The sequence below is a fragment of the Cnephaeus nilssonii genome (genome assembly GCF_951640355.1).
Source record: "Cnephaeus nilssonii genome assembly, chromosome: 5".
In the NCBI taxonomy this organism is placed as follows: Eukaryota; Metazoa; Chordata; class Mammalia; order Chiroptera; family Vespertilionidae; genus Cnephaeus; species Cnephaeus nilssonii.
In genome coordinates, this window is record NC_137076.1 from 29,339,821 (window position 1) to 29,363,449 (window position 23,629).

The 23,629-nt window shown below is 50.5% G+C and overlaps 1 protein-coding gene across 2 annotated transcripts; it reads right to left on the reverse strand.

The window, feature by feature from the left end:
* Positions 1 to 46: 46 nt before the first annotated feature.
* On the reverse strand, positions 47 to 17,319 carry HDGFL2 (HDGF like 2). Of its 2 annotated transcripts, none has more exons than XM_079770123.1 (16): positions 17,141 to 17,319; positions 14,637 to 14,713; positions 14,407 to 14,545; positions 7,823 to 8,014; positions 7,230 to 7,346; positions 7,046 to 7,123; positions 5,737 to 5,902; positions 5,522 to 5,597; positions 5,106 to 5,415; positions 3,779 to 3,882; positions 2,936 to 3,009; positions 2,704 to 2,774; positions 2,241 to 2,342; positions 1,800 to 2,013; positions 957 to 1,089; positions 47 to 512 (listed from the first exon to the last, which is right to left on the reverse strand). In XM_079770123.1, the coding sequence occupies exons 1-16, from the start codon at positions 17,210 to 17,212 to the stop codon at positions 410 to 412; spliced, it is 2,028 nt and encodes a 675-aa protein (XP_079626249.1). In that variant the 5' UTR covers positions 17,213 to 17,319; the 3' UTR covers positions 47 to 409. The 2 variants fall into 2 exon arrangements, with proteins under 2 accessions (XP_079626249.1, XP_079626248.1); XM_079770122.1 differs by having other exon boundaries at positions 92 to 512; positions 5,106 to 5,421.
* Positions 17,320 to 23,629: the final 6,310 nt, after the last annotated feature.

The window sequence follows — 23,629 nt, forward strand, 5'->3', positions numbered from 1 at the left end:
CCTTGCTCCCACCCCATTTCTTCACCATCAGGCCTGCCGGGCCAGGAACACCATTAAAACCAAGCTCACATTCACTGTATAGGGTGACACTATGGCTTAAACCCTTTGTCCCCAATAGGGCCCTTGACAGCTACAGACCTCTCCCCATTCTAGCCCAGCTGCACCAGTAACACTAGAAAACCAAGCCAATAAAAGTGATTTTTTTCATTAAAAAAACCCTTTATAGTCATTTCATGTTGGTTGGAAATCACAGAAATTGGGCAGAAAAAAAACCCCGAGGGACAAATACAAATGAAGAGCACAGCATCTCCCCAACAGTTCTCTGCTCCCTGGGCGGCCGGGAAGGAGTGGGGCAGGCCTACGGGCATCTACATGTCAGGCGGGGCCTGGCCGCCGGGCTGCCCGGGGCTCAGCTGTCCTCGTCGTCCAGGGACTCAGAGTCCACGTGCGCCCTCTGGCGCTCCTGCCGGTCCTTCCCAGGCCCGTCCAGGTCGGGGCCCTCCCTCGCGCTGCTGGTGAAGCACAGCACGGTGGGGGTGAGCAAACTGCCTTTCTGTCTGTCTATCTCCATCTACCACTGACAAACTAAAAGCCCTAGGCTCATCCCGCCGTGCCCAATGCAGTGGGTGTGTGTTGAATGGTCTGGGGTTCTCAGCTGGCCGCACACCAGACTCGAGGATGCTTGTGAAAGAGACTGCCTGCACCCACTCCTGGAGAGTTGGGAGGAAGCCACTGTCTCTAGGATCTGATCCAGGGCAGCTCAGCTCCCTCGACTGGGGCGTCCAGAGGGGTCTGCTGCTAAGGTAGGGGATGGGAGGCCAGCACATGGGGGCCAAGTCCCTGGGACCCTGACCAGGATAAGCAGCCCAGACATCAGGGTGCCTTCTCAGCAAGTCATCCCTCCTCCCTGCTTTCTTAGTGTCACCCCCAGTGCCACAGCCCCCAGGGACACTTACTCATTGTGTAACAAGTCTTCAGAGGAGCCCCCCACCGGCCCCTCTTCCGAGTTCTGTCCTTCCTCCTGTTCCTTGTCCTCCATGCTCCCACCCTTCTGGGATGTGGCCTCACCATTCACTGAGGCTGAGAGATCTGGGGGAGGAAAGGGGGTCATACGATACTGTGGTGCTATTGCCCAGGACCCCTGTCCCCTTCCTATTGCGAGCAGGTGGGAGAGCAAGCCAGCTTTGGGACAGGGGACCCTCGACACTCCTGAAGGACCCTGGCCCCATGTGTCCACAATCACCTCTACCTCCGTGCCTCCCAGTCGCATGGGGACTATCCGCTCCACCGGGCTACGGCTGGCTGCATGTGCTTCTGCAGCCAGCCCAGGCCCCTAAAGAAGGGAGGGGCCAGTAAATGAGTGCTGAGGCTGGGACAGAGGTAACACCCCGCTGGGCTAGCCCCCAGGCTGCTGAGGCTTCTTCAGCCGAGCCAACCGAACACCAGTCTGAAGGGCTGCTCTAAGCATCTGTCATCAGGACCAGGTGACCCCAGCAGGAACACCTCCCGCCCCAAAGGACACTGTCCTTGCTGGAAACATCCTTTTTCCTCTCAGCTCACCCATGACCCTCCAGCCCCAGCCCAAGGCCTGTGCCTCACAGGCGTGCACACACACACACACACACACACACACACACAGCCTCCTACACTGCCTGACTCTGACAGTCCAGAACCCGTGAGGGGCATAGGTGTGTGCGTGCACCAGGCACCAGCTGCCTTGGGGACACAGCCAGGCCTGCGCAGAGAGCACCAGGACACACCATATTGTTATCAGGGGAGGAGCCCACCCAGCTCCTCACCAGCACTGGCCTCATCCTCCGCCCTCTCCGACGGGGCCTCCTCTCCAACCGGAGCCTCCTCAGGCTTCTCTGCCTCAGCCGGCTCCTTCTCCACTCCAGTCCTGGTTGCCTTCTGAATGGCTTCAATCTTTGGTCCCAGGACCCGAGACTTGAGCCGGGTGTAGACTTCTGCAGCCTTCTCCATCACCTCCTTGTTGGCCTTGTAACGGCGAATCTGCCCGCCAAGAGGCCTGGCTCAGGGACTGTAGTTGGCCTCATTCCCCCCCACCCCACCCAAGACCCTCCCTATTGCTGCCACCACCTGGGCACCTCCCACGGAGACTGGCACTCCCCTGGGCAGTCCACCGGCCCTCTCCTCACCGACCAAGGGCAGCTGTGGCTAGGAACACAGGCTCCCCAAGCAGACTCCAGCCTGCTTCCAACCCTGGGCTCCAATTGTACCTTTTTCAATGTGGCCACCACATCAGTGTTCTTCTGGAGGATATGTGAGGTCACCTGCAGGGTCCCAAGCTCCTCTAGTGCGTTCAAACACCTCTTCACATCCTGAGGGTGGGAAAGTAAGAAGTAAGGAGGGACAGCACCTAGGCGACCCAATAGGTCAGAGCAGGACACCTTGGGGCTTTCCCTGTGGAAAGAGCTGCCGAAAGACCCAGATTTGGAGGGTTCTTGGGGCCTGTCCACAGCGCCAGCTGGCAGGGACACTGAGCACTGCACATCAGGATGGCCCCCAGCTGGGGACACACAATAAAAACAATGGACCCCCCACCCCGTCCCATCCACCCCGAGGAACCCCGGATTTGCCTCAATTTCTGGAGACTTCTAAGGGAGCTCTAGACATGAAGGGGTGGCAGGGACTGCTTCACTCAGGAAGAGTGGCTCCTTATGACCCCAAGGTGTGTCTTACCGGATTATCGACCTTGAGGGCGAACTTGATCTCGCTGTGCAGTTTCTGAAGCTTCTCCTCCACGGAAGGTTCTGTGGCCAGGAGAGAATGCACTGCCTGGGCCTAAGCTCCCAAACCGACTTGGCCACGGGCCTGAGCACTGTTATGTGACAGAAGCAACCTGCCCCCCTCCCGACCTCAGCAACCTTGGGCTGCAAGACCTTGGCAGCAACTGTGACAGCTGGGCCCTCACCTTTCTTCTTCTCAACCTTCCTGTCGGGTGGGAACCCCTCTGACCGCTTCCGGGTTCGTTCCACCTTCACGGGCCTGTGAAGACTCAATCCCTTTAGGCCTCTGACCAACATCCAGGAAGCCACCCTGCCCCAACCACTGCCATCCTCCCCAATAAGGGCCGGGAGCTACAGAAGAAAACCTTTAGGAGGCCCCAAAGCTGTGAGGATGGGTCAGGGACCATCGAGACCTGGTCTAAGACAGGCACCTAGGACAAACCATTTGAAATCTCAAAGTTCTGTCTTTGTTTTTTTATATGTGGCTGAGGGTTAGTGTCTAGTATGTAAGACCCAGAGAATGAGTTATAAAAAGGCGATCCACTTGGATACTCATAAACAGCAGCAACACTCGTTAACACGGTTCCAGTTCTATACTCTACTTGGCAGTCAGGCTGCAAGTTCCCAGTGGACAGATTCCAACCAATGGCTGGAATTCCACTTCAAAATGTCGGAGAGATGTGCTGGCCCCACACCTGAGTGGGTCTCGGACTTAAAAAGCCTGAGAACCACTGGCCTGGGGACAGTTCCCACCTTTGGCACTATTGACATCAGGGCCAGGTCATTCTCTGGGGGTGGCAGGGGGACCATCCTGAATACTACGGTGTGTTGAGCAGCATCCCTGGCCCTCATTCACTTGATGTCTGGAAAACCCCAGTCAAGGACCACAATCCTGAACAGGGGACACTTCAACAGGATCTGTTCACCAAACTAAATTTGGACGCCCAGCCCCTCCAATGAGGAGTGAGAACCTGGGGACCAGGATGGGCCTCGGGGAGCTATGGCAGACAGGCTAAGTGAGTGCTGACCTGGATCGGGGCTTCTCCTCAGGGCGCCCTTTCTTCTCCTTCTGGCTGGGTCTCTTCACAGGCTCTGTGCTTTGAGGCTGCAACTTCTTAGCTGATTTCTTCACCTGTAGCAGCAAAACAGAGGGGCTGGAGTGGCAGGGGCTGGCTCTGAACTCCTGAACTATCCCCCTTGGGAAGACACTTCCTGCCACCACCTTCACACTGCTGGGCGCTGGTAGAATGGACAGGATGGAATGGGAAAGGTCCCCGTGTCCCATCCATCCCTGGCAGCAGATCTCAGGCTCTGAAAGGACCATCACAGTGGGGCAGCCCTGCCCTTTGTATTCCTTCTTCCAAGCAGGACACTTCCTGAGGCAGAGAACTTGGTCCCCCGCTTTGGGACAAGGGAAAGCGACTGGGAGAGAACAGGGTGTTGTCAGGCTTTCTCCATTCCCACATGAAGTGGGATCCTGGGTCTAGAACGTGATGGACCTTGGAAGTCAGACTCTCGGATTCAGGCCCACACTAACACATGGTACTTGATTGTCACCACTGATCCTCGCTGGCATCAGAGTCCTCCTGACTGCTCCCATGCTCACCCCATAAGCTGTTACCCCATAGTGGCCAGAGGACACATGTGAACATCTAAGTCACATCCACCCCTTGTCTGCATACAGCCCTTCAGGTCTCCCACCTCCCTCAGGGTAAAAGTCTAAGTCCTCCCCACTGTCCACAAGGCCCTGCACTTCCTGTCTCCATTCCCTCCCTGCCCTCACCTTCTTTTCTCCCCCTGGCTCACTCTGATCCAGCCATGCAGGCCTTGTTCTTCCTCCAACATGCCAGGCATGGCCTTGCCCCAGGACCTTTGCACAGGCTATGCTCACAGTCTAGGATGTTGTTCTCCAAGTTATCTTCCCACATCACCTCCCACTTAACTCAGATCCCTACATATCATCTTCTCAACTGATGCCTTTAGGGTCTACCCCATTTAAAATAGAAACCCTCCCATCTCAACACTTCATGTCCTTCCCTTAGCCTTACTCTTCTTAGCACAGAACGCTCTGGAAAGCACCATGTAACATTTTAATGTTGTCTACTCTTTCTCCCTCCCTCGGATATCAGCTCCTTAACATCAGGGGTTTCTGTGTGTCACCCACTGCTTTACTGCCACACCCCCAGCACCCAGAACAGTGTCTAGTACACAACAGGTGCTCAATAAACATGCTGGATAAAGGAATGGACTTGCTTGAAGGGGTGGGTGTTAGGGAGAAGCCTCTTCAGTTATCCATGTTTCCCCATCACCCCCCCCCCCATGGGGCTACCAAGACCCCCACCAAGTTGGGCGCACCTCTCTCTCCAGCTCAGCCTCCGGCTCCGAGTCAGAGGAGGACTGGGGCCCCCGTCCCCGACCCTTCCGGCCACGCTGCTTCCTGACGGGCTCTTCCTCATCCCTGACCTCATCGCCGCTGCTTCCCCCACTGCCCCCTTGCAGGGCTTCCCCACGCTCAGCCCGTTCACGCCTCCGCTCCTTCTCTTCCTTCTCCTGCTCCCGTAGCCGCCGCAGCTCTTCCTCCTGCTCCCGGCGCCGCCGGGCCTCCAGCTCACGTCGCCGTTCTTCATCACGGCGCTTCCACTCGCTGATTCGGTCTACCTCCTCACTGTCGCTGGGGGTGCAGGCCAATTAGAGAAGGGGCCTGGTCCTCAGAAGGCACTGCTCCAGACCCACCCACAGCCTGGCTGAGGATCCTACCAGAAGCAACCCACCTGTCACTGCTTGAGCTGCTCGGGGGCCGTTCAGGCTTCGGTTTCCGCCCGCGGGGTTTTGGGGGAGGCTTCTCAGCTACGAAAAAGGAAGGGGTGGCCTTCTTCTGCACTGTCCTCCAGGCGGGGCAAGGGGCCCCCACAGGCCAGCCCAGAGGCGAGGGCCCATGTGAGGCAGCCCCAGGGAACCAGGTCAGAACCAGTGCCAGCTACCCTACCTGGCTTCCTGCTCCTGGGAGGTTTCTTGACTGACACGTCGGAGTCTGAGGAGGAGGATGAGGAGGCCAAAGAGGAGGAAGAGGCTGACCTGGTCACGGCCACTGGCTCACCTTTGACCCCTTCAGATTCCGGTTTGGAGTCTGAGTCAGAGGCCGATGGCGGCTTCTGGAAGAGGCCGGGGCATGGAGGTGAGAGAGCAGACCCCAACACCCCTTATAGCCCCCAACCCACAAAATTTCACCTCCTCCAAATTAAAAAAGCCTTTTTAGGCTTAGAACCACAGGCAGCCCTGGATGTGCCTACAGCTGCCTGATCCTTCACCCTGGTCACAGGGCATAATCTCCCAAGACCGCCCTCCTCCTGGGTGAAGTGCAAGGATTTTCCCCAGTGGCAAGAGCTTTTTAAAATCTTGCCTGGAGGCCCAACCAGATGCGCTGCCCTCTTCCACTGTCTCTGTCCCTGAGCTCCTGAGTTCCCAGCACACACTTGTACATGCACACTCACACCCACGTTTGTACATGCACACACTACACATAACGCTTGTATATAACTCGTAGACAGCTCACACATGCCAGATAACACACTCATATATGTGCACACACCACACATGCACACTTGTGCAGGTATGCACATGCCCATACACACATATGCATATACAATTCATATATTAATACAAACACTCATACACACACAACACACAGCTTTCTCTCTCTCTCTCTCTCTCTCTCTCTCTCTCTCTCTCTCTCTCTCTCTCTCACACACACACACGACAACTAAGAGTGCTTCACTCCCTTCTGATGCCAACACCTGTAAACGACAGGAGCCGCAAAAATAGGTCATCTGCTCAGGGAAGTGCTCTGCACACATGGTACTCAGAAACTAGGGGCTGAGGCCATCAGTGAAGCCAGAGGTGGAAGTCGGCAGTCCCCTGGCCTACGCCCTATCCTCCTCCAAAGAGGACCCCACTCTAATTGTGGACAGTGGTTGGTGACCTTGGAGAGAAGCTCTAAGAGTTTCTCCCAGGTGAGCATGAAAAAAGAAAAACCACCTCTAGCCTGGCTGGTGTTGCTCAGTGGTTGAGCGTCAACCCAGGAACTAAGAGGTCACCAGTTTGATTCCTGGTCAGGGCACATGCCCGGGTTACAGGCTCAATCCCCAGTAGGGGGCGTGCAGGAGGCAGCCAATCAATGATTCTCTCTGATGTTTCTCTCTCTCTCTCCCTCTTCCTTCCTCTCTGAAATCAATAACGATATATTTAACAAAAATAAAGAAAATGAAAACAAACTTTAAAAAAAAACCACAACATACCTCTACCTTTTTCTTCCTTCCTGCCAGGGGACCCCGCCGTGGCACCCGAACCATGGCTTTCTTCTCAGGGGTGAAATCCTGGGCAGAGAGAAGAGAGCTGAACAGAATTCAACTGGCTGGCCACTGCGTGGCTCCCACCTGTGCATCTCTCCCCACCCACCCAAGGAGCAAACCACCTGCTCACCTGGTCACTGGTCTTCTCTGACTCAGATGAGCTTTCAGAGTTCTCCTCCTCAGATGGGGACACACTAGCCTGATCCAGGTCACTGGAGGCCTTCCGGGCTCGTTTTGAGACCGACATCTGGAGGGAGAGCAACCCAAACAGACCAGAAAAGCATATGTGCTCAACAGAGCAGTCTCCCACCTGACCCCTCTTATTCCAGGAAAGAGCTCAAACTCTACAACAGGGGTGGGGAATTCTGGCCGAGCCGTATAAGGCCCAAGAAATCATTTGGTCTGACCTGCCAAGGCATTAGGGGTCAATTAATTAAATGTTTGACCAAATATAGCAGGTTAATTTTTAAGTTGATAATTTTGTCTGGCCCAAGAATGATGTTATAAGTATCCAAGTGGCCCTTGGCAGAAAAATGGTTCCCCACCCCTGCTCCAGAACTTTTAACGAGGTCAACGGGGACCCTTCGAGAATCTGATTAAAAAAACAGAAGTGGGTAAGTAAGATGTAGGATGCAACTTCAGGCTGGAAGGAGAAAGAGTCAGGGCATTGCTGGGCTACCAGCCCCTCACAGGCCAGGTGTATCTGCCCCACCCCACCCCTACCTTCAAGGTTGATGCTTTTCGCTTCAGACTGCTGTTGTCACTGCTCTTGTCTGAGTCCGAATCACTCTCCATCCTGTCGCTGGCAGCTGCAGCAGTCACGGCTGTAACAGTCATGACTCCCCTGTCCTCGTCGTCCTCACTCCTGCCTGCTGTGTCAGCTTCAGGGGCCTCACTGTCAGAAGAACTCACCGGCTGGGAGGAGGGGGCAGAGACAGTGAGTCATTCTCAGGCTTGGGTGGATTTCCCAACTAGGGCAGCGACCCAGAGGACAGCACCCACCAGTGGCAGTGTCTTAAGTGCCAGCTTTCCCAATAGGGAAACTGAGGCCCAGAAAGCCCTGGGAACTGAGGCAGGAGGCTGAGATGGACAAAGCCATGATTCAAGCACTGTGGGGCTCATGGCAAAACCCTGGGCAAGTGACTTAAGCCTCTCTGTACCTCAGTTTCAATGAGAATGTCACCACTTTGGCCTCACAGGGCTCTCACAAGGATGAGACACAAGTGGTATGTGATGTACTTAGGACAGTGCCCAGACTGGCAAGAGATCCATCAAGGCTTGCTTCTTATTGCTATTATTATTATTATTATTCTCATAATTAAGAGAAGGAAGGTGACCTAACACAGGGCTTAAACTTCAAGGCACTGCTATTTCTGCTTTACCCCAAATTCCAATCGAATGGAATACTATTCAGCCATAAAGAGGGATGAAGCTCTGACACAACCTTATGTGTGGCGTTTGTTCTATTTGAACCATATGCTAGGCTTATTTACAACTCAATTTTGGGAGGAGGTACCGGGTGCCAGGCACTGTGCTAGGTAGATGGTAAGCACACAGATATGAACAGAATATGCCCCTGGGGAGCTTACAATCTAATGGGAGAAACCAACCATAGCCACCTGGACAGGCCAATGTCACACTGTGGTGAAGGGCAGCAATGAAGATATCAGCACACGAATGGGAAGGATCAGAGAGAGGTGTATGCCAAGTGGTGGGAGCATTTTGCACTGGGAGGGGGACCTCAGAAGACATGACATTTTAGCTGAGAGTTTGTCCCAAGCATGCAAAGGGATAGGTGCTAGACGCATCTGGGAAGACAGGATTGGCATACGTGAAGCTTCTCCTAAGGAATCTGGACAAGTGTGTGTGTGGGGGGGGAGGCACAGCGAAAGAAAAGAAAATGACAGCAGAGAGGCTGGGAGGTTAGGCCGGGCCAGGTGAGGCAGGAGTTATCAAGGCTGGAGATCAGGGAGATGGCACAATGATAGGCCACAGGGCTTTCTCGGGTCCCTTTTTAAACTTCTGTATGTTTTGTTTGTGTGAGGAAAACGGATGGGGCCCGATCGTATTTAGCCATCATTCAGTCATTCAATGAACGTCACAGAATACCTACTATATGCCTGACCCTGTGCTGGGGCTAGAGACGAGTAAGACAGGGTCCCTGCCCTTGGGGACCTCATAGTCTAATGGGGATACAGACAAGTAAATGCAATTACAACACAGCAAGAGGGGGGACACCCAGCCAAATCCAAGGGTAAAATCTGACCAGGTTTTTTCACAGTATGTACCTCTTTTCTAAATAACTCATTTTTTTTAAGAATAAGATTGAGATTCTTAAAAGCCACATTCTCTGGAATCATGTGGAAACAACCCAAATGTCTATATACTGACGAATAAATAAAATGTGGGATAGCTATAGAATGGAATACTATTCATCCATAAAAAGGAATAAAGCTCTGACACACACTAACCAACACGAGTGAACCTTGAAACCATGCTCAGTAAGAGAAGCCAGATACAAAGGCCAAATATATGATTCCATTCATATGAAATGTCCACAATATGCAAATTCATCAAAACAGAAAGTAGGTTAGTAGTTCCTAGTGTTTGGGGAGGAGAGAATTGAGGGTGACTGCTAATGAAGAAGGTGGTTTCTTTGTGGGGCGATAGGAATGTTCTGGAATCAGATAGTAGTGATGGTTGCACAACATTGTGAAGTATTAAAAGCCATTGTACTGTATGCTTTAAAATTCTGAATTTTATGTTATGTGAATTTTACCCCAATTCAGAAAAAAGACAGTACCCCAAAAAAGCCCCATTCTCTTGGTGTGATGACAGTTGGAGCTCAATGGATTGGAGCAGGGCATGCATGCTGACCAAGAAAAAAGCGAGGACCAAAAGGGCATGAGGACAGGAGAGGGCTGTACCAACGGGACGAACTAAGTGAGACTAGAAAGAGGAGCAAGGAGAGGCGGAGGTCTGTGTGGCTGGGTGGCCAGGAGGAGGGAAGAGGGGTCATGAACAGCTGTACAGAGGTAGAGGCCAAGTCCCAGCAGCACATCAAAATAGAAGAGAATGGAAATGTGAGAGTAGAAGTGTGGGCGCCACAGCTAGACCAGGGACAACAGTGACACAGGAAGGACCGAGTGGATGGAATGGCCGGGAGGGGACTCAGTCTGCCATTACTTCCCCACTCCATGCTCACTCTGTATATAAAGCCACACTCTTCCCTCTCTGAGAAATTGAAGTCATAAGCCCTCCCAGCCTTCACCACAATCCCTACTTAACAGGAGAGAAAAATGAGAATCATGTGTTGACAGGACTTGGCAGCTCAGCACCAAACACCTTTTGTCTCCCTTGAATCACTGTGACCTTAGGCAGGAAGGCAGGGCCTTGTCTGTATGGTTGACAAGATTAAAAAGTATAAAACTAAGTAGGTTTAGGCCCAAACCTAAAACGCTAGAAGAATCGCGCCTTTATGGTGGGACTGGTAAACAGAGAAAGGAGATGCTACCCCGTTTGTCACTTAGAGAGTAAGTGACTAACTGGCTGGTCCAAAGATCTTTTGCAAGCGTTACTCAAGTGCAAACCACCAAACACTGAGCTCTCTCTCTTCCCCCCTCCTCTCTTTCTCTCTCTGTGTATAACTTGTGGAAGCTGTTATCCTCATTTTGCAGATGAGAAAAAAGCTGGTGTGACAAGATAGCACAGCAAGTAAGTGTCAGAGCTGGGATGCAAGGCACGTTCACCTTGGCCACTAAGCTTGGGTCCTGCACACAGCTAGTGCTTATTAGATGCCTCCTCACTTCTAGAAGCTCTTGATCAACTGTGCCTCCATGGCCCAGTCAGGTGATTGGGATGAATGGGCATGGTCCACAATTAGGGAAACTGAGACTCTGGAAGCTAAGTGACTTGCCCTATACTGTGCTTGTGGGTAGAGCCAGGAACTCTGATCTGGGTCAGCCCGTGGTCTCTAAGTGCCTGCCAGCAAAGGTTTTGAGAACTCTGATCCATGTGGAGAAGTTGGGGGACATTTGGACACCCAGTGGCTAAGTGAGTGAGATGAGCACTCATTTCTCTCAACGTCTTAATGAATCTGGATGTGAAGGAGATGGAAAGGGAAGGTCAAATCCAGCCTGGTTGCCAAAACCGGTTTGGCTCAGCGGATAGAGCGTCAGCCTGCGGACTCAAGGGTCCCGGGTTCGATTCCGGTCAAGGGCATGTACATTGGTTGCGGGCACATCCCCAGTAGGTGGTGTGCAGGAGGCAGCTGGTCGATGTTTCTCTCTCATCGATGTTTCTAGCTCTCTATCCCTCTCCCTTCCTCTCTGTAAAAAATCAATAAAATATATTTAAAAAAAAAAAATCCAGCCTGGCCTCCTCATTCTCAACTACTATCTTGCACTTACAAAGTACCTGACACACATTTGCTCACTTGAACCTAGGTTCAGGTGTCCACATAGCACTGCTTTTTTTTTTTTTTTTTAATAGATTGTTACTGATTTCAGAGATGGATAGAAAGAAACATCAAGGATGAGAGAGAATCATATAGAGAATCATAGATCAGCTTTCACTTGCATGCCCCCACTGGGGATCGAGCCCACAACCCAGGCATGTACCCTGACCAGGAATCGACGTCCTGGGTTCAGGAGTTGATGCTCAACCACTGAGCCACACTGGCCAGGCAAGCAGGCTAATTTTTAAGTTGATAATTTTGTATGGCCTACGAATGTTATCAATATCCAAATGGCCCTTGGCAGAAAAAAGGTTCCCCACCCCTGATGTAGAGGTTATTCTTGGGGCCTTCCTCCTCATCCTCCAGGCCCTTACCATGGCTTCTATCAGCCAGAGGGAAAATAATTCACCCCGGAAGGCGGGAGGCCTAGGTTTTAGCCCCAGCTCAACTCTAACCAGCTTGAGAACCTTAGATAGATCCCCGTAGCTCTTCCTCTATCGGTGACCAGATATATTAAATGGCATCCTTCTAGGTCAACGGTGTTCAACCAAGGGTAACTTTGTCCCTCATTTGGCAATGTCTAGAGACATTCTGGTTATCATGATGGGGTGCTCCTCATACTGAGTACATGGAGGCCAGAGATGCTGCTCAACATTCCATGGTGCCCAGGACAGCCCCCCACAAAAAAGTCTCAGATTCCAGCTAGGTCCCTCTGGGCAATCAAGTGAACTCTCTGGGCCTTAGTTTGCTCATCTGTAAAATGGGGAAAATGCCACTGGCCCACTCCACTCTAGGATTACTGTGTGGATCAAAAGACAATGAAGTTGGAACCATAGCAAGATACCATTTTTCACCTCCTAGCTTGGCCAAGGGATGTGGAACAGGCCTTGCCATACACTCCTGGTAGGAGCACCAGATGAGTTAAGGCTGTCAAAAAGAATGAGGCTATTCTCTGCATGTTGCCATGGGCCAGTCATCAAGATATATTATTGGAGGGATAAAGCAAAGTAGAGAATTATATGCTTTAAAAAAGAAAGCTATAGGTTTTTATATGAATAAAAAATCCTGAAAGGATATATAAGGAACTGGTAGCTGTGGCTGTCTTAAGAGGAAATGGAAACAGAGTGACCAGGAGGCAAGAATGACTTTTCACTGTATGCCCCTTTTGTACCTTCTCAATTTTGTACCATGACACTATATTCCCACTCAAAATGTAAAAATAAACTGCAAACTTAGAGGATGAAGAAAGAGACTGTTCAGGTACCCATAAAGCAATGACTCTAAGTCTGTTGACTGGCTCCACCAGAAGCATCTAGGATGATGCATGGGAAGAAAAACCCCAAGGTCCCCAGACCTCAGCCCTAAACTACTATACCTAAACCTCTAGGGGAGTAGGGGTGAGGTCCAGGGATCTAGATTTTAAACCGATATTCCATCTATAGGCATAGACTGGTTAGAGAACCAAACAGCAGCGATAAGCTCTCACACTCAGAGCTACTCCTCAACATGGGGAGCCTGTACGGGCCTAGTTTAATGTCAAGGTCATACCATTTTTGAGTTCTGTTTCCTCGAGGGCAAGCATCTACACAGTACTTAGCAAGCTGTGGGTGTGCAATAAATATTAAATGCAGTGATGATTCATCAGGAGACAATAAGCTTAGGATATAACCAAACAGAACTTGAGATGGAGCCAGAAAAAGATCTCATGAAACTCAACTACTTTAAAGACCTTCCGATTCCCAGTTAGGGACATGCAAAGCAAAGGAAAAGAGTGGGTATCAAAGCAGGGGGACTTCTGTCTCCCAGACCCATCATTGGAGGTAAAAGTCAAATACCCCCCAACATGCACTAAATATGTGAGCCTGGTCCATCAGTTGAGTGAACCCTGAATTCTGGGCCGTGAGCTCCTGGAAGGCAAGAAGTGTGTCCGTCATTTTGAATTCCTGGTCCCTAGCTGTGTGCAGGTGTCAGTACAGGAGTCTGCTGGATCAGTTGGTGGACTGAGCCACAGGAGGCACACCCAAACCATCTTAAGATCCAAAGTTCTCAAGCAGGACCTGGCCCCACAGAACCAAGACCTCTCCAACTCCTGCTTCCCTCCCCGCAGACCTTGCTGGTAGTACTTTTTCTTCCTACCAGCCAAGCTCTGCCCCCTTCGGTCAGTTTGCTCCCAGCCAATCTTGAGCCCACCCATCCTGAGGCCAGGCTACTCCGCCTCCCCACGCCACCCACAGAAACCCCAAAAGCAGTGGTTAACAACAGAGTGGAGAACCCCAGCCTAGCCTCCCCTCATCTGCATCTCACCCCAAAATACCCAGAGCAAGACACCCCTCTGCCATCCTTCCGCAGCCTTCCACAGCTTTCTATGAATTTAACTTCAACTTTCCTAGATCTTTCCCTTCCCTCAATGTTTTCAGATACCGATTTGCCACTAAGATGTCATCTCTATGATCCCTGGCATTTTTTTCCACCTAAGAAAGAATTCTCACATGTACTAACTGCTGTCTTTTTCTGAGTCTAAAATCTGGCAGTAATGGCAGAAATGGGAGTTATTATTAAAAGGAAAAATGTTTTTCTTAGAAAACAAAAGGGAGGATGCTCCTGGCACCGAGTGGGTGGGGGCCAGGAATGCTGCCTAACACTCTATAGTGCCCATGTCGCCATCCCCGCCCCACACACAGAACGACCCAGCCCAGATTGTCAGTAGTACCAAGGGGAGAAGCCCTGTCCCAGAAGCCTCTCCTTTTTCTATGAGACAAACTAAGGCTACTTCGTCTCCAGTGCATGTGAGCACCACCTGACTTGGCTCTGCAGACCCCACGACAGCTGTCCCCAACCCCCAGGTACTCACCAGAGAGGCAGTGTAACTGGCGTGGGGATTGTTCTGGATTTCCCACAGTCCCTCATTGAAGCCTTTCCTCTTGTTGGGTTTCCCGTACTTATCTTTCCACTTGTCGTAGGGAAATAGGTCTTTGGGTCCCAGGAAGGCTCTGGAAAGAGAAACCACAGCCGGTCCTAGGTGAGCCAGGCCACCCTGCAAGGCACCCCTGGGGGAAATCAAGCCCAGTGAGGGACACTTACGTTTCGTGTGTACCAAAGAAGAAGATGGGGTACTTGTTGGGTGGGGGCTTCACAGCACCATCAGCGATGTCATCAATCTGCAGTGAGAGGCCAGTAAGGGGGTAGCTGAGGGGCAGGGCAACTTCACCCACTAACCCAGAAAATCACCCAGAAATTAGCCAAGTTACTTAAGGGAAAGCATGCTGGGAGAAGGGAAGCCTTCAACCTAGGAAAATGGATCACCATCCAGTTAGGCATCTGCATTCCTGTGTACCCTGCCCCCGCCCCCCCCCCATTGCATATTTATCCCCTCCTCCACACACAGGGTGGCCCCCAAGGTAGGTGCTTCACCTGAGCAAAGCCAAAAATAGTCCTCTGAGCAGCCGGGGGTGGGGCCAAGCTCAGCTTCTATGAACTACCAGGGCCCTCCCACAAGAACCCCTCCCTCAAAGAGGGGATCCGGTGGTGGGGTTGTTGGTCTCCAAGAGGCTGCAGCAGGCAGCTCCAAGGATGCAGAAGGTGGGGGGTGGGCTGCAGGAGACAGGCCCTGAGCATCCAGGAAGTCCCACCCTCCCCTACAGGCCCATGGGCTCTAGCAGCTGTCAGTCACATCCCACAGGAGGTTAGCAGCCCCTTCACTTCCAATCAGGTGCTTGGAAATGTTCAGGGCTGAACAGATCCAGCTGGAAGGGGGTTGGAGAGGGAGAAGCTGGTACTCTGGAAAGAAGGGAAGTGCCCATAAAGTTTCATTGCTCTGGTGCCCCCCAAGAAAATAACAGTGAGCAAATCAGGTTAAAATGGGTTATCTGGTCCCCGTTAATTCCTTAACATTCTTTTCAATGCCTGGGGACTACTGAGATCTTCCCTGCTCCCCTCACTCAGCTTCCTTCCTCAGTTTTATAGGCTACTTTTCAAATCCTTGGCCCTGGGTTGTGGATCTCTGGCATCCATCTCAAGCATCACACTCCCACACAGAAGCATCCCCAAACTCCATCACCCTGAGCTGAGGCCCAGCCCAACATGCCTTCCAGGCCATCTTCTGCTCTGGCCTCACCCAGGGCCTGCCTCTGAGCTCATGGCCCAGACATCCTAGTAACAGCACCAGCTCTATCTAAACTGGTCTCTGGGCAGTGGTCCCTGAGCCTCTCCTGACATCCTATGGTGGCCTCCCTGCACCCAAACCCCCAGCCCCAAGTGCTGACCTTCTGCTTACTTCCACCCATAGGGAGGGAAAGTCCAGGCTGAAATCTCCAGCCATCTCACAGCACTGTTCTGGCAACTCCTGAACTCCTATTCTAGTCAAATCTTCAGCCTCATCCTTTCACTGTCCCCTGCTGCTGCCTGAGCCTCGTACTCCCAACCCCCAAATCCCTTCAGTCCTACCAAGCATATTCTACCAATCTCAGCCCTGGGCAACTTTGGCCCTAAGACCTGGGGTTGACAATAACCTCCAGATCCTCTTCCACACGGACCTACCCTGAACAGTCCCTGGAACTTCATTCTGCAAATCTGATAAGGGACCCTAGGCTCAGGACTACCTTTCAGACCTGGATGGAATCCTTAGACCACCTGGATTCTTTGGACACAGCTTCCTGCAAAGGGGGTCCCCAAAGTCCCCTTGGCCCAGCCCCCTTCCTCCTCATATGCTCTCTTTTGGAACTGATCCCCCTTTGCAAGGGGCTAGTCTCTGATTCAAGCATCTTGGGAGGACTACCACACCCCAAGCTCTCCCTCCAGCTTCCTCCACCAGGCTCTGCAAGTGGGGGAGAGTCTCCCCAAACAAGTCTTATTCCAACCTCTAATGTCCCAGACATTATCAGATCAAGTCTCTCAGCTCCAGTGACCTTATGAACAGAACCTCCAGCCCTCGCCTCCCTCAGCCTTGATCCTCAAGCCTTTCTCCCTTACTGCACCCCTCACCCCTAGCCACCCTCACACATGGCCCCAGAGCCCTCAGAACTTGGCTTCTCATGGCTTCCCCAACGAGGTCCTTCAGTGTGGGACGTCCCCTTTCCATCAATTTGATCACTCTCCTCAAATCCCCCGTTCCTCAGTTCCCCTCAGACTCACGGATCTCCCTCAAACTCGAACCATGCCCGCTCAGGGCCCAGATCGCTAAAACCCAATATCCTTCAACTCTGGGACTCCCGAAGCACAGGTACCTCAGCCCGGGACCCCCAGACCCGCGGCTTGCTTTCCTCAGGTCTGGGGGCCCAAAAAAACACGGCGCGCGAGTCCCTCAGGCCTGGGACCTCCCCAGAGCCCCGGCGTGTGTGTGCCCCAGAACCAGGGTCCCCCAGACCTCTCGAGCACACAAGGCCCGAGGCTCCCCAGACCCCCGGGCCCGAAGCTCCCAGACACCGGGCGTGTGGTATTTCAGGCCCGGGACCCCCAGACTTCCAAGAACGCGGGTTCCTCAGACCAGGGGCCCCCTAGAACCCGGGCGCACGAGTCTCTCCGGCCCTGGCCGTCTACTGCCCCACCCCCCCCACCCCCCGCCTGGCATATCTCCCGCGCGGCCTCACCCGGGCCGGCCAGTGCGGGTAGCCCTTCATCTTGGCAAACACCAAGTCCCCGGGCTTGAAGGCGTGCGGCATGCTGGCGGCGGGAAGCCCAGGCCGCGGGAAGCGGCGGTAGCGGCAGCGGCGGCAGCGGTGGAGGCGGCAGCGGGAGGCGAAGCCGGGGGCGGGAGCAGGGAACGAAGGGGGCGGAGACGGTCGCTTGGGCAGCGGCCGGCGCGTGCTTATTGGACTGCGCGCTGCCGCCGGATGTCCCACCTTCCTGCCGTCACCGGCGGGAGACAAGGTCGCTCAGAACCACGTGCCGGGATAGAGGAGCGCAGAGACCAATGAGAAGAGGGGGTTGGAGAACACGTTAACGGGATTGGATAACGGGTAGAGCCGAGGGGCGTGACCCAGAGGCCTAATTGAAGGGAGAGGAGGTTATGGGAGGTGAAAGGGCAAAGGGGGAAGGAGGGAAACCGAGGCGGTCGGGAGCCGGGTGGAGAGCTGCCAGACTTAGGGGCGGAGCTTAGGGTAGAGGGGCGGGCCATGGGCCGCCATAGTAGGAGGGGCTTTATGTGGGAGGCAGGCCATTGGATACCACAGAAAAGAAGGCCCAATCACTATAGGCGGCGGGTTGTTTGATAGCCTCCACTCCCAGAGGCGGGGCTTAAAAGCGAGTTGCAGGCCGTTGGATGCCAAACAAGAAGTCTCTCAAGGTAGGGAGCGGCCATTGACTACCACAGAAGGCGTGGCTTAAGCATCTGTCCACCACTGGATATCGTAAGAGAGGAAGTGCAAAATAGGGAGGTGCCTTGGCCTACCCCCCAGGGGGCGGGGCTTAGGAGAAGGAGCGGACCATGGATGGGGGGTTCTTAGGTTAGACAGTCAGAAAATGCACAAAACACTTAGAAAAAGTTTATTGAACACCATGTGCTAGAGCTACAAAGTACCCAATCTATATTGATTCATTCAAGAAAAATGTTTTGAGCACTGCATGGCCAAGTTACTTAATGGCTTTGTGTCTCAGTCTACCCACCTGTAAAATAGAACTCATAATGTACTCATCTGATAGGGGCACGAGGATTAAATAACTTCACGCCTAAGGCGCTGGCAACTGTGCCTGGCATTAGGAAATACTGGCAGCATTAGGTGTTGTTAGCCTGTCCTCCAAGAACTCAATGTTAAATAAAAGAATTTAACTTCCACGACTGAATGTCTTTTTAACAGAAATGGTTTAGCTTTGGCCTGTGTGGTGGAGCGTCTTCTGGAGCACGGAATGGTTGCCTGTTCGATTCCCAGTCAGGGCACATGCCCTGGTTGGGGGCTCGATCCCCGGTAGGAGGCGTGCAGGAGGCAGCCGATGGATGTTTCTTTTCCTTTCTCTCTAAAAATCAATTTTTAAAAAATATTTTTTTAAAAAAGGCCATAGCTAGTAAAAAATATGTATATTATTAGAAGAATTAGGAGGAGGAGAAAGAAGAAGGAGAAGAAGTAGGAAAGAAGAGGAAGAAGAGACCCATTTTGGGGTATGGAGTCTAAACCACCAGCAGCATAGCTTGGTAGGAAAGACATGACCATACATCTTGGAGCTTGCAAGCATTTTTACGCATCAAGTAGGAAAAAGGGGAAAGGAAGATGTAAGCAGTTTGATGAAAGAACTTAACATTAGTTGCCCAGCTGGCATTGCTCAGTGGTTGAGCCTCTACCTGTGAACAGGAGGTCATGGTTCATTCAATCAATACTGGGCTTGATCCCCAGTGTGGGGCGTACAGAAGGTGGCCGATCAATGATTCTCATCTTTATGTTTCTATCTCCCTCTCCCTTCCTCTCTGAAAACAATGGAAGTATATTTAAAAAAAGAATTTACATTAGTTATAGGCAAAGGCGTGAAAGAAAGTGCAGTGGAGCTAGGGGCTAGTTCTAGGATAGACGTAGCAGAGTACTAAAAGCTCATATGTAAACATGAAGCAGAGGCTCCTAGAGTTCTAGGGGCTGTTCTCTCTTTTTAGCCAATCTGAGAAATATCTGCCTGGAAGTTAATTTAATAATTTTAACATACACTAAGGAGTGTGTGTAATCTTTTGTTTGTTTTGCACTGCAGTTGTTTTCTGATGAACCCCTTTTGTCTCTTCCTTCCATCCTCTGGACTGCTGTAATTTAATTTAAGACATCTCAGAATGTTCACCTGGTAAGAACTCAGAGTGAAAAAGCCAGAGTGTTGCCCCTAGCCAGCTTGGCTCAGTGGAGAGAGCATCGGCCTGCCGTCCCGTGTTCAATTCTGGTCAAGGGCACATACCTTGGTTGCAGGCTCCTCCCTGGCCTAGGTCATGGTCAGGGCATGTGCAGGAGGCAACCAATCGATGTGTTTCTCTCACATCGATGTTTGTCTTTCCCCCTCTCTTCTACTCTCTCTAAAAACCAATGGAAAAATATCCTCAGGTGAGGGTTAGCAACAACAACAAAAAAAAGCCAGAGTGTTTAAGAAAAAGTTGAATACTGAGGGAGACTTCCTCTATCCTAGGGACCAGGAGAGCTTTCTGGAGGAGGTGGTTTAACCAGAGACTTCAAAGACAAATGGAGCCCTGGTGGGGTGGCTCCATTGGTTGGAGTGTCATCCCAATAGGTCAAGGTTGCAGGTTCAATCCCTGGTCAGGACACATACAAGAATGAACCAATGAATGCATCAATGGGTGGAATAACAAGTCGATGTTTCTCTCGTTCTCTCTCTCTCTCTCTCTCTCTCTCTCTCTCTCTCTCTCTCTCTTCTCTATCTCTCTAAAATCAATTAATAACAAATTTTTAAAAGATAAATAGAAATAGGCCCATATAGGAGGTGGGCGCAGGCTATTGCAAACATCTGAGTTTGGGATGAAGGAGTAAGTATGGGGAGAGTGGTAATGCTGGAGGGATCCATTGAGGACCCATCATAGTGCCTTGTGAGAATTTTAGGGCTTTGTTTGTTTGTTTTGTTAATTCTCATCCAAGGATATTTTTTCCTTGATTTTTAAAAAATATATTGTTGGTGCCCCACGTTGGGCACCATAAATGTTGGGGTTCTTTTCCCAGCCTTACAAAGGGTTCAGCATTCTGGAGAAAGGGGCTACGCGTAGATTATTAAAAAGTCCAAAGACGAAAGATAATTTTGAAAGGCATTGGGGGTCAGAGGATCTTCAGCTGAAGGAGCTCAAGACTCCTCCTTGTCCAAGGACCCGTGCTTTTATTATAACACAATTTGTCCCAAGGCAAGGTGGAAATATACACTTCAAATGGTAAGGTATCAAAGGGTACAGAAGCATTATCAATTTGGGGAATAGCCTACAGCTGTTCAGGTGTTTGACCAACAGGAGGCAATAAAATGCCCTGAGCTGTCTGGCAGTTAACAATCCTATTCAGGTTTGGGGGAAGTGCCTTAGCCGTTTCCAACAGGTAAATTACATATATGGCTCACCCTTGTTGAGTCGCCCAAGCTTCACCAACCTTTTGGTGAAACTCTTGTAATTATTACATGCTGGAATTGGTTCTCGGCAATATATTATAATTAATTTCAGAGAGGAAGAGAGAGAGAGAAACATCAATGATGAGAGAGGATCATTAATAGGATGCCTCCTGCACGCCCCATGAACCCACAACCCAGGCATTTGCCTTGACCGGGAATCAAACCGTGACCTCCTAGTTCATAGGTCAATGCTCAACCACTGAGCCAAGCTGGCCAGGCCTCCAATGATTTTTAGAAATAGTGGAATGGAGGTGAAGAGACAGAAAGAGAGAAACATCAATGTAAGAGAGATACATCAGTTGGTTGCCCCCTGCACGTCCCCCGACCAGGGCCAGGGATTGAGCTTGCAACCTAGATACAGAGAATTTTAGGATTTATTTTACCTTCTTGGGAAAATATTGGAGGGTTTTGATCACAAGGTATAAAGAAATTACTTTAGCCTCAAAAAATATCTTTATGGATAGAAACAAGCACTGCACCCCAAGCTGGTAGGCTTCTGAAGCTGGCAGTCTATGTATGTCTTCCTACATACAGTGAAAGGGACACCCTTTGAAACCCCTTTTCAGGGACAGGCTCCGCTAGTGGCTAGTGATACATTGGGAACTGATGGACTGCTGGCTCCAGTTTACCTCTGCCCACAATTCCTATTGTTCTTTACCTCCTGGCCAGCTTCCACACTGAGTATGATGCAGCTCACTTCCTCATCAACACAGCCTCATTACTCAGCATACTGCTGCCTAAATTGCCCCAGTTCTAAGGGGTTCATCTCTTTGACATCAATAAACACTGAGGGATGGGGATGGGATGTTGTTGGAACAAAGGGCTGTTGCATCTTTCCCTTCTCCAGATAAGTCTTCTATATCTTGAAACACCCAAAAAGAAAATAAATAGGGAAATGGGGCTCTCTGGATCCAGCCCTGCTAGGTTTCTTTGGATCAAAAAAGGCATGTGAGCCCCGGCTGAATAGCTCAGGTGGTTAGAGTGTCCTCCCAATACACCAAGGTTTTGGGTTCCATCCCACATCAGGGCACATAGCCCTTCCTCTCTGTAAAAAATCAATAAAATATATATTTTTTAAAAAGAAAGTCTTGAACCTGAACCACCCAGCTAAGCTACTCCTAAGTCCTAGCTCTCTCTCTCCCTCTCCCTTCCTCTCTGAAATAAATTTAAAAATATAGAATAAAGAAAGAAAGAAAAAAAAAAGAAAGGTGATGGAACGCCAGATCACTCTCCTCCACAGCAGAAAGCTTTGTTTGGGCAGCTTTGTTTGATGATTGAGTTTTTCCATCTATGTCCAGCTCAGTTTTGCTATGTATTTTCCTTATAATAGAGTTTTGTTGTTGTTTTCACAAAAATCCCCCACACCATTATGCATGTGAAATATAACTCAAATAGACTTTTTAAAAAATTAAACATATACTTACATATTTACCCAAGATAAATAAAAATAAATATTCACACAAAAACTTCAACACTCACAGTCATAGTAGCATTATTCATAACAGCCCAAAGGAGGAAATAACCCAGATGTTCATCAATCGCTGAATGGATAAATCAAATCTTGTATATCCTTTGATGAATACTACCCAACAATGAAAGGAAATGAAGCACTAATACACACTGTAATGTGGATGAACCTCAAAAATATTATGCTAGCTCGGGCCAGTGTGCTCAGTGGTTAGAGCGTCTGCCTGTGCACGGGAAGGTCATGAGTTCAATTTCTGGTCAAGGCCAGGTACCTGGATTTCAGGTTTGATCCCCACCCCAGTCTTGGGGTGTGAGTGGGAAGCAACCAATCGATGTGTCTCTCTCACATCGATGTTTCTCCTCTCTCTCTCTCCCCCTCCTTCCTCAATTTCACTCTTTCTAGAAATCAATGGAATAAATATCCTTGGATGAGGATTAAAAAAAAAAATGCCAGCAAAGAACTGGGGCCTGCCAACAAACATTTGAGTGAGCTTTGAAGTAGACTCTCCCTCAGTCAAGCCTTTAGGTGAAACCGTAACCCCAGCCAACAGCTTGACTGCAACATCATGAAAGTCTTGAACCCCACCCTGACCGGTTTGGCTCAGTGGGTAGAGCGTCGGCCTGCGGATTCAAGGGTCCCAGGTTTGATTCCAGTCAAGGGCATGTACCTTGGTTGCGGGCACATACCCAGTAGGGAGTGTGCAGGAGGCAGCTGATCGATGTTTCTCTCTCATTGATGTTTCTAACTCTCTATCCCTCTCCCTTCCTCTCTGTAAAAAATCAATAAAATATATTTTTTTAAAAAAGAAAGTCTTGAACCTGAACCACCCAGCTAAGCTACTCCTAAGTCCTGATGAACAGAAATTATGAGATGTTGTTATCATAAATTGGGAGATAATTTGTTATGCAGCAATTACTATTATCACTGCTGCTGTTTAGTTCCCATATTCACAATTTCTGTTGGTTATAGAATATTCTGTAGAGCGGATGATCAGACCACACATTATTTGATTTTAGCAGAGAGTCTACTCTCAGACCCTTCACTCACCCTACTCCAGACACCATGTTCCCTGAAGAAGCTGTCATCTCAGACCCTTCACTCTTCCTTCTGCCAGGAATGATCTCTAGATATACCTGTAGTTTGGTTCCTCGTCTCTTTCAGGGGTTCCTATTCAAATGTCAGACCTCACTAGCCTATCTAAAACAGGACTCCCAAAACTCTTGATTCCTTTCTCCTACTGTATTTTTCTTAATAGAAGTGAGCGCTATCTGGTACCATATACTTGTTTAATAGCTGTGTCTCTATTTGACTGTTAGTCCTTCAAGAGCAGGATCCTGCCTGTCTTGTTCCCTGCTATGACTCTACTGGCCTGACACACAGTAGGTGCTCAGTTAATGTTTGGGGAATGACTGCTCTCATATTCTACCACTTGGAAAAAATACAGCCATGATAATTCCTACCTGAAGTATATGTATGTGTGAGTACGTTTGTATAATTTTTTTGCTGGAGTATTTAAAAGCATATCTCAGATGTCATTTCACCCATA